General features: G+C 35.8%; 1 protein-coding gene across 4 annotated transcripts; it reads right to left on the bottom strand.

Annotated features, from left to right (window-relative positions):
* Window positions 1-4,850: 4,850 nt before the first annotated feature.
* Window positions 4,851-14,739, bottom strand: LOC140776280 (protein FLX-like 3). 4 transcript variants are annotated; one of them, XR_012106856.1, is made up of 7 exons: window positions 14,661-14,739; window positions 12,037-12,571; window positions 11,763-11,908; window positions 11,062-11,141; window positions 10,833-10,973; window positions 8,916-9,300; window positions 4,851-6,186 (listed from the first exon to the last, which is right to left on the bottom strand). XR_012106856.1 is itself a non-coding variant. In XM_073119935.1 (5 exons), exons 2-5 carry the CDS (start codon window positions 12,558-12,560, stop codon window positions 10,890-10,892), a joined length of 834 nt encoding a protein of 277 aa, XP_072976036.1. In that variant the 5' UTR covers window positions 12,561-12,571; window positions 14,661-14,739; the 3' UTR covers window positions 9,307-10,889. The 4 variants fall into 4 exon arrangements, 1 of the variants encoding a protein (XP_072976036.1); XR_012106855.1 differs by lacking the exon at window positions 8,916-9,300 and having other exon boundaries at window positions 10,828-10,973; XR_012106857.1 differs by lacking the exon at window positions 8,916-9,300.
* Window positions 14,740-15,118: the final 379 nt, after the last annotated feature.

Here is a 15,118-nt window from a genome sequence, read left to right as displayed (position 1 = left end):
TTAAATAGGTGTATTATCATAGGTAATTATTGCATTACGTTGTTATATAGCTGTAGTTACCATGACAAGTGATCATTTTGCACAAATTGAGGTATTTTGGAATAAAATATGATACAAGTAACTGATGATATACTTGCTATATTATAGAATTAGTGTACGCGATTATCGAGTAATATTTCTTTCTTATGGGTTAGTAACATAAATATATTTTCTAGAATTGATTTTTGTAGAAGAATAGTACAGTTATTACCTAGATATTAGGTCAGAGTTATAAAGCTCAAAAAGTTATATGAGACCATTATCGTTTTGGTTATAAGGATATGGAAATATGAATGTCGATCCTTACAATACCACTGTGATCTAAATTTCGGAGTCAAAATGTTTATAAGAGAGAAGGAAAATGTAATAACCTAACCCAAAAAAAAAAAAAAAAAAAGATAGTATCTTGGGCACGACGCAACCGGCCACATTGTGGCCAACCTTATATTTAAGCCAAAAGTAGGTGACAAAAGTTTTCTCACCTGCCATGGCAGGCCCCCCAGCCGCTAGGTCGGCCAACTCAGGGTATAATTATCTTCAAAGATATCTAATGACATGATATGCCTTGAGTTTGTGGTATGATGGCAAGACAAGTATCGAGTTTGTGAACAAACATAATAGTCCAGTATAGTGGATGATATTTACAGTCGAGATTGTTGATATAATTAGATATATGTGGATTATATCTAACTTTGACATATATGATTACCGAGTGGTTGGTATGCATTATTACTAATGTGACTGTTATCACTCGATCATAATTATTATATATCATATGTTGTTATATTAGGTGATATCATATTATAGTTTTATCAAAAAATATATTATTAGTTGAGAATATAATATGTCATTTATAAAATAATATTGATTATATAATATATATATATATATATATATATATATATATATATATATATATATATACATGTGTGTGTGTGTCATTGAGGATACATATATACATGCTCATATAATATATAGTACATGATATACTCTTTATTTGACATCACTGATTTGAGGTAATATTTATTTTAGGGTAAAAAAAGATGTGAGTTATAAATACGAGATTGCATAAAAGATAGTTTATATAGATATTGAGTTATGTCAATATTGTATATTTTTATATTCCACTATATTAGACTGTGTTTTGTATAGTAGAAAATATTTTACAAGTTGAACGGTATTATAGTAGTTGTATCTTGATGGTTTATTGTGGCCTATGTAGATCCTATCAGATTATATTGTAATCTTGTGTATATTATTGTGGAGTTGGTTATTCATATATTAACATATTTATTTGGTTGATAGTATAATTTATCTCTAAGATAGATTATGTTGAGTATATGTGTATCTATGCGTGACTACCCCATTTGTCTTGTCGCTTGCATCGTGTGTGTCATGTGGGCAAGTGGATAAACACGTTGCCATGCCGAACATGGGCATTACAATACATAGGGTCTATGGTTTCTTGAGTTTAGGGTTAAGTTTTTTTAGTGGTTTTTTTTTGGATTTCTAAGGTTTAGTGTTTCTAGGGTTTAGGGTTTTTAGGTTTCTAGTGATTTTAGGGTCTTCAAATCTAGTTGTTGCTTTTCTTTCTATTACTTTGAAAGTAGTTGCTTTAGAGAACATTCTCTTTCTCGAGCTTTCGTCGAGTGGTGCTTGTTTATGGGGTGTGGTGGCACGAGGATGTGATTTGCCAAGCTAGGGCAAACAAAGCCGTCCGACTTTATCGAGGCAATCTTGGGAATGATAAACACTACCTCGTGGTCTTCCACTCCAACACTTCGGTTGAATAATTAAGGTGCAGGAATTCACTCCAATGTGGATTTAGTTCAGAAAACTGTCAAATAAAATGTGTCCCAAGCAGAAATATCACAAGTACTGCCTCGATATTCTATGGTTTAGGATTTCTAGGTTTTTTTAGGGTCTAGGGTTTCTAGGGTCTATGGGGGTTTCTAGTGTTTTCGGGGTTTAGGGTTAGGGTGGTTTTTCCAAGTTGAGGGGGTTTCAATGGTTTCTATGCTTTAGGATTTTTAGGGTTTAGGGTTTCTAAGGTTTAGAGGTTTAGGATTTCTGGGTTTAGGGTTTAGGTTTCTAGGTTTCAGGGGTTAAGCTTTAGGGCCCTGTTTGCTTCGAGTTCGGGGACCTCATTTAAACTGGTTCAGGGATCTCTAACTTGGTTCGGTAACCAAACATCTTATTATCTTTTTTATATCTAACTGAGTTTACTCTTCGAAAAATCAAGAGTGAGAAATGAGACTAACTAATCAAGTTCGGAGCTTAGTCTCAAACCAAACAAGGCTTAGGGGTTTTAGGGTTTAGGGTTTTATTAAAATCTTAAGCTTTTTGGACTAATCTTTTTATATTTATTGCTGTTTGGACTATTAGTTTTAAACCAATCCTTTATATTAATATACCCTAAACCGTTTGTATAGTTGACAAAAAAGAAATTTGTACAGTTATCTTTGTCTACGGAAACAGTACAAAATGGCAAAATTAAAAATAATGACAAAAGGTAGGGAGTAGACTGTAATAAAACGTTTGCGAACGGCTCAGATTGCAACGCCATCCAACAAAGTTACGAACTCCTTATCTTGATAGGCCGAGGAGCTTCCTTCGTCTCAGACCCAAAGAAATGGCGATAACTCTCGCTTCTCTCTCCGCTGCTCCCCCCATCGCCTCCCTCTCTTTCCAAACCGGACGAAGCGGTGGCTTTAATGGAAGCTCTCTCGCCTTTCCAATTGCGCGCTCTTCTTCTTCTGCGCTTCTTCGCACCTCCTTCCTCTCTTTCCCTTCTGCATCTCTCTCTTTCCCGTCTTCCTTCTCCGGTAAGCTGAACCCGCAATAATCTTTGCTACACTTTTCTTGATTGTTTATTTATTCTACTTTTGTGTATCAGTTCTTGGATAGTTTTAGAGAAAACCCAAATGAATATTTTTGGGATAATGAAAGTAGCTTATTGATTTCATCTCTGGATTGTGATTCTTCTAAAAAGGAGTCATCTTTGTTTCTGGTTCGTTTGATTTGCTTTAGTTATATTGTTGCAAATTGTTTCTTAGGAGTTAGTGGATAAAATTAGGTTACAAATGGTTCATTGATTCAGTTTGATTTTAAGCTAGGTAGTTAGAGGATGAGTCTGGCAGTGCAGATTTTTCTTGGTGGGTAGAGGTCTGATGTTTGCGGAATTGGCTAAGACACCAACAAAATGTAGGCAAGGGACCTCTTCTACTTCTTCTGAATAGTTCAGTTAGCGAGATTGTGTCACGCCCATTTCTTGCTTCCCATATAACTGCACTTTCTTCTATAGAATACACTCATCACAATCTTTAGTATTTATTAAGGGAAAAAGAAAAGGTAAAAGAACATAATTCTGTATATGGGTACTCCCCTCATTGGATCTAACTCAATTGATGCTTCCGTAGGGGAACAGAGTGTTCAATCTGATTGGCCTTTGTATGTGCTTTTTAAGAGTTTCAAATCATGAACTTTTTATTTTTTCAATCTGGTCATGCTCTTTATTTATAACAATAAAAAAAAGTTACAAATTTTCATTGCAACTTGAAGAACCCAGATATCAGATGGAATGGTTGATATATAATTTGACTGCATGAATTTAATTTCTCATGTTATCTCGTGAATGACAATGGTTTAGAGGACTAAAACCTCTTGGATCTTTAGGTATGTCTTTGGGGATTGACTTGGGTTGCAGCAAAGTAGTAAGAGAAAGATATCGAGGTCTCCAGGTTAGGGCAGGTAAGGCTGCTCTGTGCATGACTAAGAGGTCAAGATCTCGGAAATCACTTGCTCGGACACACGGATTCCGTAGACGAATGCGCAGCCCTGGTGGAAGATCTGTGTTGAAGCGCAGACGTGCCAAGGGAAGGAAAGTTCTCTGCACAAAGTCGAACTCAAACAGTGGGAAGAGAGCCTGATCCTAATTCAGTTGACTGCTTGGATGAGAGTCTTTTTCTATGAGTAATGTTCTTTAAGCAAGTCAATGTTTGATGGTTTACTCATTTTGTTACTGCAATTCATGTTGTTGTTTATTCTATTTCCTCCCATGAATAGGCTTTTATTCACATATGTCGAAATCTTTTGTTTAAAGTTGTGGAGCAGAATTTCCAATTGCATTCCCCATCATTCTGACTACATGCTGTACTCCTTAAATAAAATCTCTATGTTTGAAGGCATAATCCTTGATCCTTGTCGGAAATTCACCAGACCACCAAACAGGCAATATTTGTTGAGACCTCTGTTTTGTAGAGTATTCACCTACTGTCCTTAAGTACTGGCCTCTTTTGGGGGCAGTATGGAAGAATGTTTTTCCCCTGTTTACATTCTGCATCTTCTCGATTTATTCTTGTTAGTTTGAGAATTGGTTGAAGCCCTCGAAAGTGTATCTTTGGAAGATTCTTCATGAAGGCATATGGTTCTCTGAGAATGACACAGAGAGCAGCGTTTCATTCAGTTGATATGGATTAACTTCTAATCAAATGTGATCCAAACTAGCCTGGTTGAAAAATCACGTATTTCAGCAGCTAAATAAGATTAAACCATGGATTATACCAATCAAATTGCTTCTTTTAAATTCTTTTCTGCTGAAATTCTATTGCTCAGCGGAAACTTTGATGATATGATGAAATTTGGTATGATGAAATTTGGTAAGTGTACATGGAAATGCTCCTATTTAGCCTCAATTATTTGATCAGGTATATATATGGCTTCTTAGCAAAAATTATACATCTTTCAACAGCCGATCCAATGAAGGTTAGCTTCACAGCATATTTTTGCCTAAGAAACTGCAAACATTGAGGTAAAAAAAATCCATCATCCCATTGCTAATATATCTTTCTTTAAATGCCAGTAGCTGAGGTGAATAAAATTTGTTTACAAGGTCTTGACAAGGTAAATAAACAGGAAGAATTTCTCGAGCAAAGGAAAGGGAAATCTTGTTCTCTTCTTAAGTTAATGTTATTAATTCCTCAGATCAGGTGGTTTTAATAGAGCCAAAGGCAAGCAACTGTTCTGCATGATTTATGCTACTAAAGAAATTACTGAAAACCAACGTCAGAAATTCCTTTTTTTGGGGAACACACTGATTTTATCTTCTAGACATTCGCATCAGTACTTGGGTATGATAATGGTTGAAATATTTTTCATAGTGACCTACACTTTTATCTCAGCAGTAGACTATTGGCTGGGGCATTAAAATATATCAAATACTTCAAATTTTCCACGTACCTTGGAATCATCCAACCATGTACTGCACCTTGAAATATATATATATTTCTTTCCTCATTTAAATTTTATTCACAAAACCAGTGCTCTGCAACTTCCACCTGAAGATCTAGTAGAATGAAAGTTTTACTTCATAGTTCCATTACTCGAATACGACTGTCCCTAGTATGAACGGAGAGTCAGTCGGCAGAAAGAATTTGACCCGCATGACCATACACCGATGGAAAAAGTATCAGTGATTACTAATAACAAATTTTGTCAGCACAAAGGAACGAAATTTGTCAAGCACAAATTCCAGCTCTGCACTGGAAGGTGCATCTCCAATCTTGTGTATCAAGAACTGCAGTTGTCCAACTATTTAGAGCACAGGATAACATCTGCTGTACCTTGTCAAAATTTCTAAGAACCTTCTTTCGCGAGATGGTAGTAGGAAGGTGGTTGGACTAACTATATGAACTCTTCATCCAGATTGTCTCCTTGCAATAAACAGTTACTTTCTGCAATGAAGTCTAATGCCTCAAATTGGCTCCTCTGTGGCCATCCTTAACGCTACTTGTCTAGAGTGCGAGAATACCAATCAGCCTGCCCTCTTCACAGGCATCTGCCATGGGGCATCTAATGGTTCTTGTGAAGTATTAGATATACTATTGATTTCCCTCTTAGATGGATCCCAAAGGAGCCATTGGATATCTAATAGCTCTTCTGGGGCCATCATTCAAAATTTCAAACCCCCTCTTGGTTGATTTGAATGGTGCATCTGAGATTGCAAATCCTTGTTTCAGTTCCCAACTTTGTGGTGTTCTTTTTTTTCCCCCAATTTCTCGAGCAACCCCTAGTTTTTTTTTTTTTTCCTTTTGGTTGAAGAACCAAGAGATGTTGCATATTCGGAAAACTTATAGGGGTAAGGTCAACCTGCAAATGAGAGGAAACGACATTTATCAATTCGAACAAATAACAGTTGCAGAATCATGTAATGCAGAAAACAAAGCAAGCCAACTCCATATTCTCAAATGACAGAAGTATAAAACAGACGGCATTATGCTGAATAGTTCCAACATCATAAGAAGTGAATACCAATTAGGCAATTATGAAGTATGACTAAAACAAATATGCTTCAGCAAGACCAAGTATGAAATAGGAGTTTTTAACCAAGTTAGCTATTCAATGAGTTCTCAGCCCCTTGATGGCTAAGGCATTGGTACCTCCACAATTCACATATGTGCAAGAAAAGAGTAGCATAATTAATCCCAAACTTTAGTCACATAGCTACTCATCTTGACCATAACGATTTCAGAAATTATTGTTTTGATTCCCACATCAGAGTTAATTTCATTGGGTTTAAAGATTCCTCTCATATGATCATTTTATACAGTCAAAGACAATCTAAATTCCAGCATATCGAGGAGAACTAAATTCATAAATACAGCAGAATGCACATTGGCACCAAGCTGACCCATGGATCGTGTTGTAGCATACCTCTAAATCTTTTTATCAATCAGCCAAAGGGAAAAAAAATACTATGTTAACTCCAAATTAAGGAACAGATTCAACAGAAGCTGTTGATATTCTCCCTAACCTTTAAGTCACAACAGTATGAGTGCAACAAGCAAATTGTCATTCTTCAAGATGACAGAAAGACTCCTTTGCTTATGGTAGATGGTTTCACTTCCATAATCTATTCTCAGAGTGAAAGTTTGTTTTCTAATATGGTTTAACAGTTCCCTACTTTGACCATCCTATCTATTTCAATGACTGAAATGCATAATTCATAGATAGCTTTCAACATCTCCTATGCCATGATTGGACCATGAATTATGTTTTTTTTTTTCTCCTACCTACACCAAGCAAATAGAAATATGTACATCAGTTACCCAACTAGCTTTCAAACCTTTCTTTGCACACTACAAAGTAAGATAACCTTTGAATGGCACATAATGTTCAATTTGTCAAGGAGGCTTAGCATATTTTGTATCCCTTTCAGTTAGGGATTGGCCTCTGGACCTTAAATTTCAGCATTACTGGTAGTTTTAACAGTTTCTCCCACACATAGTTTCAAGTTTCAAACAAGAAAGTCCCAAAGATTGAAAAGAAAAATTAGGTAAAACTGTAAAAGGACTACAAGACTGTCAAAATTTGGTAAAATTTACCAACAAAAGCACATCATCAGAGAGAGACTTGCCATAAAAGCTGCAAGGTTGGCTAGTAGTTTGGGACTTTCTCTCATTGCTATTCATACCTATGCAACCTAGAAGCAATCAATTGTATCTCTACAAATAGGGATGGTCAAGAGGTTGGATATAAAGTCCCACCAAGTTCCAAGTTCCAATTGCAAGTTTGAGATACGGAAAGTTATCCTATTATTACTGAAAATGCACTATACTAAAATGTTTTTTAATAGTAGAAACCTAATGTTTTCTACAATTCTATACTGAGGTTTCTTAAAAAGTGAGAAAGAATTAGACAGCTAATTAATGTTAGAAATAGAAACAAGATTCTAAAACAACTAGACAATTCAATTAAAGCGTAATATCTAAAAGCCTTATCGCAATGTCACTTATATTAGCACACTGAACCTATTTTTTCTCACATTCAGAGCAGGTAATTGTCACATCTCTAACCTTGCCAACATAAGTAATGGAGTGACCAAGTAAAACGCATCAAAATTATTCCAGAAGGACAGTATTTAGCAAGTAACAATCATGCAATCATAGGTTAATTTCTAGGAGGTCAATGAATGATCATCAAAAGCTCCACAATTAGCAAATATGAACTATCAATTTCAATTAAGTTATTCAGCCAATGATATAAGGAGTATAGACTACACTGACCTATGACTACCACAAAGCCCAAAACAAAACCCACCAATGAACCCCGTATGAGAGCCACATCTTACAAAGAATGTGTAAAACCTAAAAACCAGAACTACATCACATTAGCAGAAAAGAACTTCCAATCTCTCCTTTCTCCTTTTCTCATCTTTCTTTTCCAAATGAGGAATCTCCACAAGCCCCATAGTATATTGCCATGAACAAACCTTCAGAACCACATAACATGGCTTGAATCCATATCTCAGTATATGAGAAAGTAAAATACATGTGATTCTCTAGGTTAAGACATTTTCACCTCAAATCTCCCCTTAGTTCAACAACTTAATGATAACATGGTTTGAGTAAAGCCCAAATTATACTCAACTGAAGGACACAGTAGGGATTTACTTCTTACGGAAAGATTTTGTCAACAAAACCAAGCTCATGCACAAACCAAGAAACAAGGGTCATAACCACCAAAGCTTCTCCAGCAGAAGATGTATAGAAGAGCCTCCACTGAAACTCTTCCTCCATACATATCAAGTGGCACAAAGCAAAGATACAATCAATTGATGCTTGTAGTTGTACTTGGTTGGACTGATAAGAGCTATGGACATAGACGAATTCTAAAACACTAATCTCAGGAGAACTTACTGTTGAATGAAAGGAGCTATGTCTGGACTACTAGAACAAATTTCAGTTTACCAGCTAAAGTTGTTTAACTAAAACTAATGGCTATGAGCCTATGAGAAGCATGTTAAAATAACACCCATATAAAGCACTGAAAGAGAGAGCTTTACAATTATCTTGCAAAGAGGAAGAAATATTACTTGCCTCATCAAAAGTGTAAGCCATCTTCCACGTGACCGGCATCACTTGAAATATCCCAGGATGATCTCTAACACTGATTAAGTAGACTGTATATCATAAGGAAGCGACATTACCCCAAAAATTGATGCAAGTTAAGACGGAGTGGGGAGCTGTTCCAGTTTTTTCACAAACTATAAGCCTAAAAGCTAAGAGTATCCTCCCAACAGGGAGAAATTGGTCAACCGAACTTAGTTGGGCACTTCCATTCTTTCTTTTTCCATCTCCAGTTCACCATTGGCAACAAAGTTCACCCATGAGTTAAAGTGCATAAACTTCGGTTAATGGGCTTTCCAAAACATATTGACGCCCCCAACAGATATACATGGAACCACTTGAAAGCTTAAAGCCCCTTGAAAGAAAAACAAGTCATGAGCATATCAACACCAAAGATATCACCCTCCGTGTTACACCAGGTAATAACATCCAGAAAAAAATCTACAAACCAACTTGCATCTGCCCAGCTAGACAATGGTACATATACTGAATCAATTCATTGTCCAAGAACCAGCCATCAACCATTTTAGAGCCTATACATCTTACACATACAACACTGTAGTTGAGCTAACGTAGAGTTAACTACACCAGTTACCAACTAACTGGAAAGCTAACTATGCTGTGCTTGGATAAAGGAATCAGACTAAAACTAAACAAAAAGCACCTGGCATTCAGTTGAACAAAATCCATAGTCTAACTAATCTAGTAGAAAAACCTAATCTATAATGTAATCAGTCTGTATAGCATGTAGAACACAAAAATGGTGTGGGCATCAAGTTCTCTTGTATCCGTCAGGTAAATAAGTTAAAAGTCGCGTTCTATGATTCTATCATGAGGCTATCTGGAAACAGGACAGTGGAATATGAGCACCATTCCTTGCAGATCAACAGTTCAATGTCTTAATATCCTTGTCATTCATGATTCTTCCTGAGCACAAGATTACACACAATACTGCCAAGTGTCGACACTTTCACAATCTTATTTAGCTTAACCAAATGATGTGCTATATAGCTGAAATAACTCATGCTAAATAACTAGAGTATCAAAGCATACGACAAGAAATGGTGGTATAATACCTATATAATAAAACGACCTGACACAACTCTTACATCCCTTCGACCAGTCTTACTCGGCAATCTTTTAAGAGAAACAAATCTAATGTGTTCCTAGTGTAGTTTTAACTACTTTTACAGAGTTCTAGCACTATGGTTCATTTCATCACTTGAAATGCAAAAAATTTCAAAAATATAATGATAACATCACACCAAATTTCAAGGTCAGAAAATATTGTGACATCACACATTATCTACACACATAAAGCCAAAACAGAAAGCATAGAGGACAAATACTTTTCTGCCGGTGGATACAAATGTAATCCATTATTTCCAGAATTTCCTATTACTATCCAAGGTTTAGAAACACAGATCAAATTTTATCAAAATAGCACTGCATTTCAACAGGGTGGATGGTTGAAGACCTCTCCAAGAATCAGACATTCAAACTTGACAGCGGCTTATCAAAACCTACTCAATTTGCATCAACATACTCATTGCAATACATACTACAAAGCATCCACAAATCTCATCCAAATAGGCCAGTGTCTAGTATGCAACATGGAAGCAAACCATAAACATCTCAGTAGAAAATCTCTGGTACCTAGCATCCTACAAGTAAATATCTAAAGTCTAAAACAACTTCCAAGCTGTAAAAGATCAGTCATCTACGTTCAAGGATGAAGAAGAAACTTAAGTTTTAGAATAAATTTTGTTTGCATCAGAAAATATCTGCAAGATCATAATATTAAGAAAACAAAGTTTTCTGATATTACTATTAGGAGAACTCTGGTGGCACATATATCACAAAGAAGCTATATATTCTAAACCTTACAGAATGACCACCAGTAGAACTAGTGGCCTCCATTTCCATCTAGATGCAACTGAGATCTCAGCGTCGTCCAAGACGAGACTTGTCGTAACCTCCCCACGAACCAGATGCCGGACCATACAGAGGAGCTTTTTCAGAAACACCCTGTTAATAAATGAACCATGAGGAGAGAACATTACAAGTAATCAGATTCTCTAAGTTCATGGACTAGATATCTCTCACGAAAGCATACCGAATGTAGGTTATAGCCATCCACAAATGATGAACGAAATGCCCCTTCAGGGCTACTGATTTTCATCCCATATGCTCCACCTTAAATATAAAGTCATCAGAGTAAAATTAAATTACAAATCATAGAGTGCCAGCTATGCAAAGAAAAACAATAAAACCTCAATTTAGCATAACTTCAACTGCATAAATATCCATCATAGGCTAATTGCCCTTTGCATTTTCACATCTACACTGTCCATGCATATTCAAACTCCAAAAAGATTGCAGTGGTATAGCAGGAAAAACAAATGTTATTAAAATCTCTGATAAGGCAAACTGTAGAATTGTGCAAACAACTTCAAATGATTAAACCAGGTTATTTCAATGGAAGTCACTTAGTGTCCCAAAAGGTTTAGCTGCAATTGGATATATTCTGTGACAGATTTGGATATGCTTGATAAACTTCAAATGGTCAACTACCAAAGAAAGAATAGATCAGAGGAAACCGAGGTAAGTAAGCTATATCATGATCAGAAAACCACCAAAGATGTGATGGAATTAGAAACTATAGCAAACCGGTCTTGTACCAAATAACAAGTAGAGTTTATAAAGTGAGAACATATATGGAAAAACTGAGGTAAGTAAGCTACAGTAGCTTCTGAGTATATGAATTCCAAGAGAGAGAGAGAGAGAGAGATGGAAGCAATAAACTTGGCCATTTACCAGCAGCCCATGGTCTCCCTTCAGTATTTGCCAAGTCAGCCCGCAGCTTTTCAATATCGCGAGCCATAGAAATCATATTATTTTCCATTGTTTGCCTTTGTTCCATCAGCTCAATGTTTCCTTTCTTCTCATACTCAAAAGCAGTCCTGTCAAGAAACAACTTTAAAGGTGAAGACCTTATTTTTCATGCTTCTCTCCCTGCACAAGGAGGTTAATAAAGAAAATATCTAGATGATGTGTAAGCAATTGAGTTTTGAGTAATAGATAGGCAAACCTAACACGCATAAGCTCCTGTCGCAGACCATCAATATCGGTCCTCAAAATCAAGAGTTGCTTGTTATCAGCTTGTGCCCTTGCCAACTCTTGTGTGAGTGACTGAACCTTTGCACTAAGTTCCTGTCTCGCATTAATCTGTTTCTCAATTTCGGCACGGAGCTGCATTACTTCATTTCTTAAATGTTCAGTTGCTCTAACATCAGCTTCAAGCTTCAATCCTTTCTCTATCAGCTCTCGGATATGGGCTTCTTTTTCTGCACGAAAATCCTGAAAAATCAAATTCAAACGGCGAATCTCATCCTTTCCAAGTGCAACCTCCCGCTGCAAAGCTACACGGTCTTCAATGAGAGCATGGTGATCAGCAATAAGCCTCCTTAGTTCAATCTGCTGTAGTTGAAACTCTTCTTCAAAAAGTGCAGGATGGGGACGAGGAGGACCACGAACAAATGGACCTTCAGCGAGGTCAGCATAAGTGCGTCGCTCATCAATAGCATGGCGATGTGCACGACCTCTTCCAGACATTGTGTTTTGCACTAAAAAATGACAACAAACAGCCCAAGAAGTTATAATTAATTCAATTACACAATATGAATCGTTGGATACGTTAAATTAGGGTGACCAAAAAAATGACCAGCTCAAACTCTGCTCAACTTAGGCTCGGGTTCGGCTTATAGCTCGAACCCAACTAAACCCCAAGCTTGAACAATATTTTGGGCTAGAAAATTAATTGTGAGCAAATTCTGAGCTGGAGTCGACTCCCTTAAGCTTAGCTCGATAGACTCATCTTGGACTTCAGCTCTTTAGCTCTACTTGAAAATAGGCTCTTTTCAAGCTTTGATTTGGCTTGAGCTCGATCCGACTCAGCATAAAAATCTGCTTAATTTAGGCTTGGGCTTAGCTCGACTTGATCTAAGCCGAGCATAGACAATATTTTAGGCTAGAAATTAGCTTCAAGTGGAGCTTGAGCCGAAGCCGACTTGCTCAGGCTCAACTAATTTACACCCCTACATCAAACTAGCCCAACTCCAATTTCCAAAGGCAATACAAAAGGAATTAGACAAATAGGTAATTAGCATGAATGGAGAGTGAGACTGGCTAGAAGGGAAGGATGATGAATGACATATACTGATTGTCTGACTTAATATCTAACATTAATGCTTAATAAAGTAAAATAAGGAAGTAAGTCAAGTAACCAACAAACATAAATTTATCATATATGTAATGAATCATTTTCTCAAGATGATACAAAGGAAATAGATATTTGCCAGCAAGGTCTCCAATTATGTAAATGAAGGAAATAATTCATAAACATAAACTCTTGAAAAGGCAAAATCAAGACATGCATGGATATGGAGGCTGAAAAGAAAACTTTTACCTAAAATAGTAAAATAATGCAACAAACATGCAAAAGAAACATATGTGGATTTGACTATTTATAAACATCATTACATCTTCAACCACATAGAGGTCAGAACTTAAATATGGTTCAATTGCTCTTCATCTTTAGGTTAAAATAATCTGCTCAGCTCTAATCAATTAACTAATAATTAATTAAACATTCAACTATAGCAAGGTGTCAAATAGTGATATTGAAATGAAAGACAATATTCAGAAATACTGATCATTTTCAATCATGATAAGTAAATAGAGTGTATCAAGAAAATGATTTTAAAATGATGCTTAAATCAACTAGGACGACTCATACCACCTCTCTCTTTATTTATGTTATAGTCTGAAACACATATACTTCCTCATTTATTCAACAAGTCGAGAAGACAAGAAGATATCTGAGCAAAACTTGCATCTCCAAGTATCAAAATCCAAACAAAGTTTTTCCATTATAAAATTGCATTGCTCACTAATAAAAATAGCAGAACCATTATACTGTTCCCATAATACTCAAAGTCTATCAATATGAGAACTCAGAAATGCCATGATTAAAAGGATCCACTTAAATCAGAGAATGGACGGCCACTTTATCAATATATGAAACCAATAATCCATTCAAAAGGTGGTTAATTGCTCACTGTTGCTTCTGGCTTGATAGTCTCCCAAATCAGTTATTCTTGCTCGCAATGTAAAGGTTTCGATTTCATGCTTCTAACATTACGATCATTACAGCATGGATGTAGCCAGGAGCGATTTAACATGCCTCCAGAAAAATATTTACAACAGACAAGCTACACAAAGCGGCAACTAAAGATGCCTAATCACAACCGATTACGAACAAATGAAATAGACAGCAGTAAATTACAGTTGCGTCTTTTGATATCCGTCTTCATAATTGGAGAACTTGGAATTGATTTCAACAAGATCTCAAATTTGCAAAAGCCTCAAAATTACCATAGAATTTCTCAGATATCAAATTCCTCTGCTAGGTTTTTGAACTAAATCGAATAGAAGAAACGTAGAGCTAAACTGGAACTTACCTAAGAATGACTTATCCCTGAAACTAGATTACGAAGAAGAAAACAAAGAAGCTTAAAAGATTTCTTCCAGGGACTTTACTCATCTACGAAAGGAAATAACATAACTACCGATTGATATCATAGATCTAATATAACATACAAGACATCAAAGTTCTGGAGATTAATCTCAAAAGAAGAGCATAGAGATTCGAACCTGAGGAAAGAGAAGGAGAGCAGAGAGAGAGAGAGAGAGAGAGAGAGAGAGAGCTCCTTTGCAGGGTATTTTCTTTTCTTTTTAGATTCGATTAATTATATCTTGACCCTAAACTATTCGTTATATATAATTATATCACTATCATCTTATTAAAAAAAATTAATATTTCATTATAATTCCCAATATAATCAATCTCAAAAATTTACTAATAAAAACTCTATATCTTCCTTTCATATCCATCCATGTTCTCCCCAAGTTATGCATAAAATTTTATTAAAAATAAAATATAAAAAATAAAAATATGCATATTTTTTCAACAATTTTTTAATATTTATAACTAAATAATAAAATGTGAGTAAAATTATGCTTAAATATCAAACTCTAAACCAATCTTCTCTTAATTCATTCAAATCCTCTTATATTTATAAGATGAGAGGGGGCATTTTTATATAGAATTT

The sequence above is a fragment of the Typha angustifolia genome, chromosome 14, assembly GCF_048772165.1.
Source record: "Typha angustifolia cultivar Huaian chromosome 14, ASM4877216v1, whole genome shotgun sequence".
Classification (NCBI taxonomy): domain Eukaryota; kingdom Viridiplantae; phylum Streptophyta; class Magnoliopsida; order Poales; family Typhaceae; genus Typha; species Typha angustifolia.
This window is presented reverse-complemented; position numbering and strand designations above follow the sequence as displayed.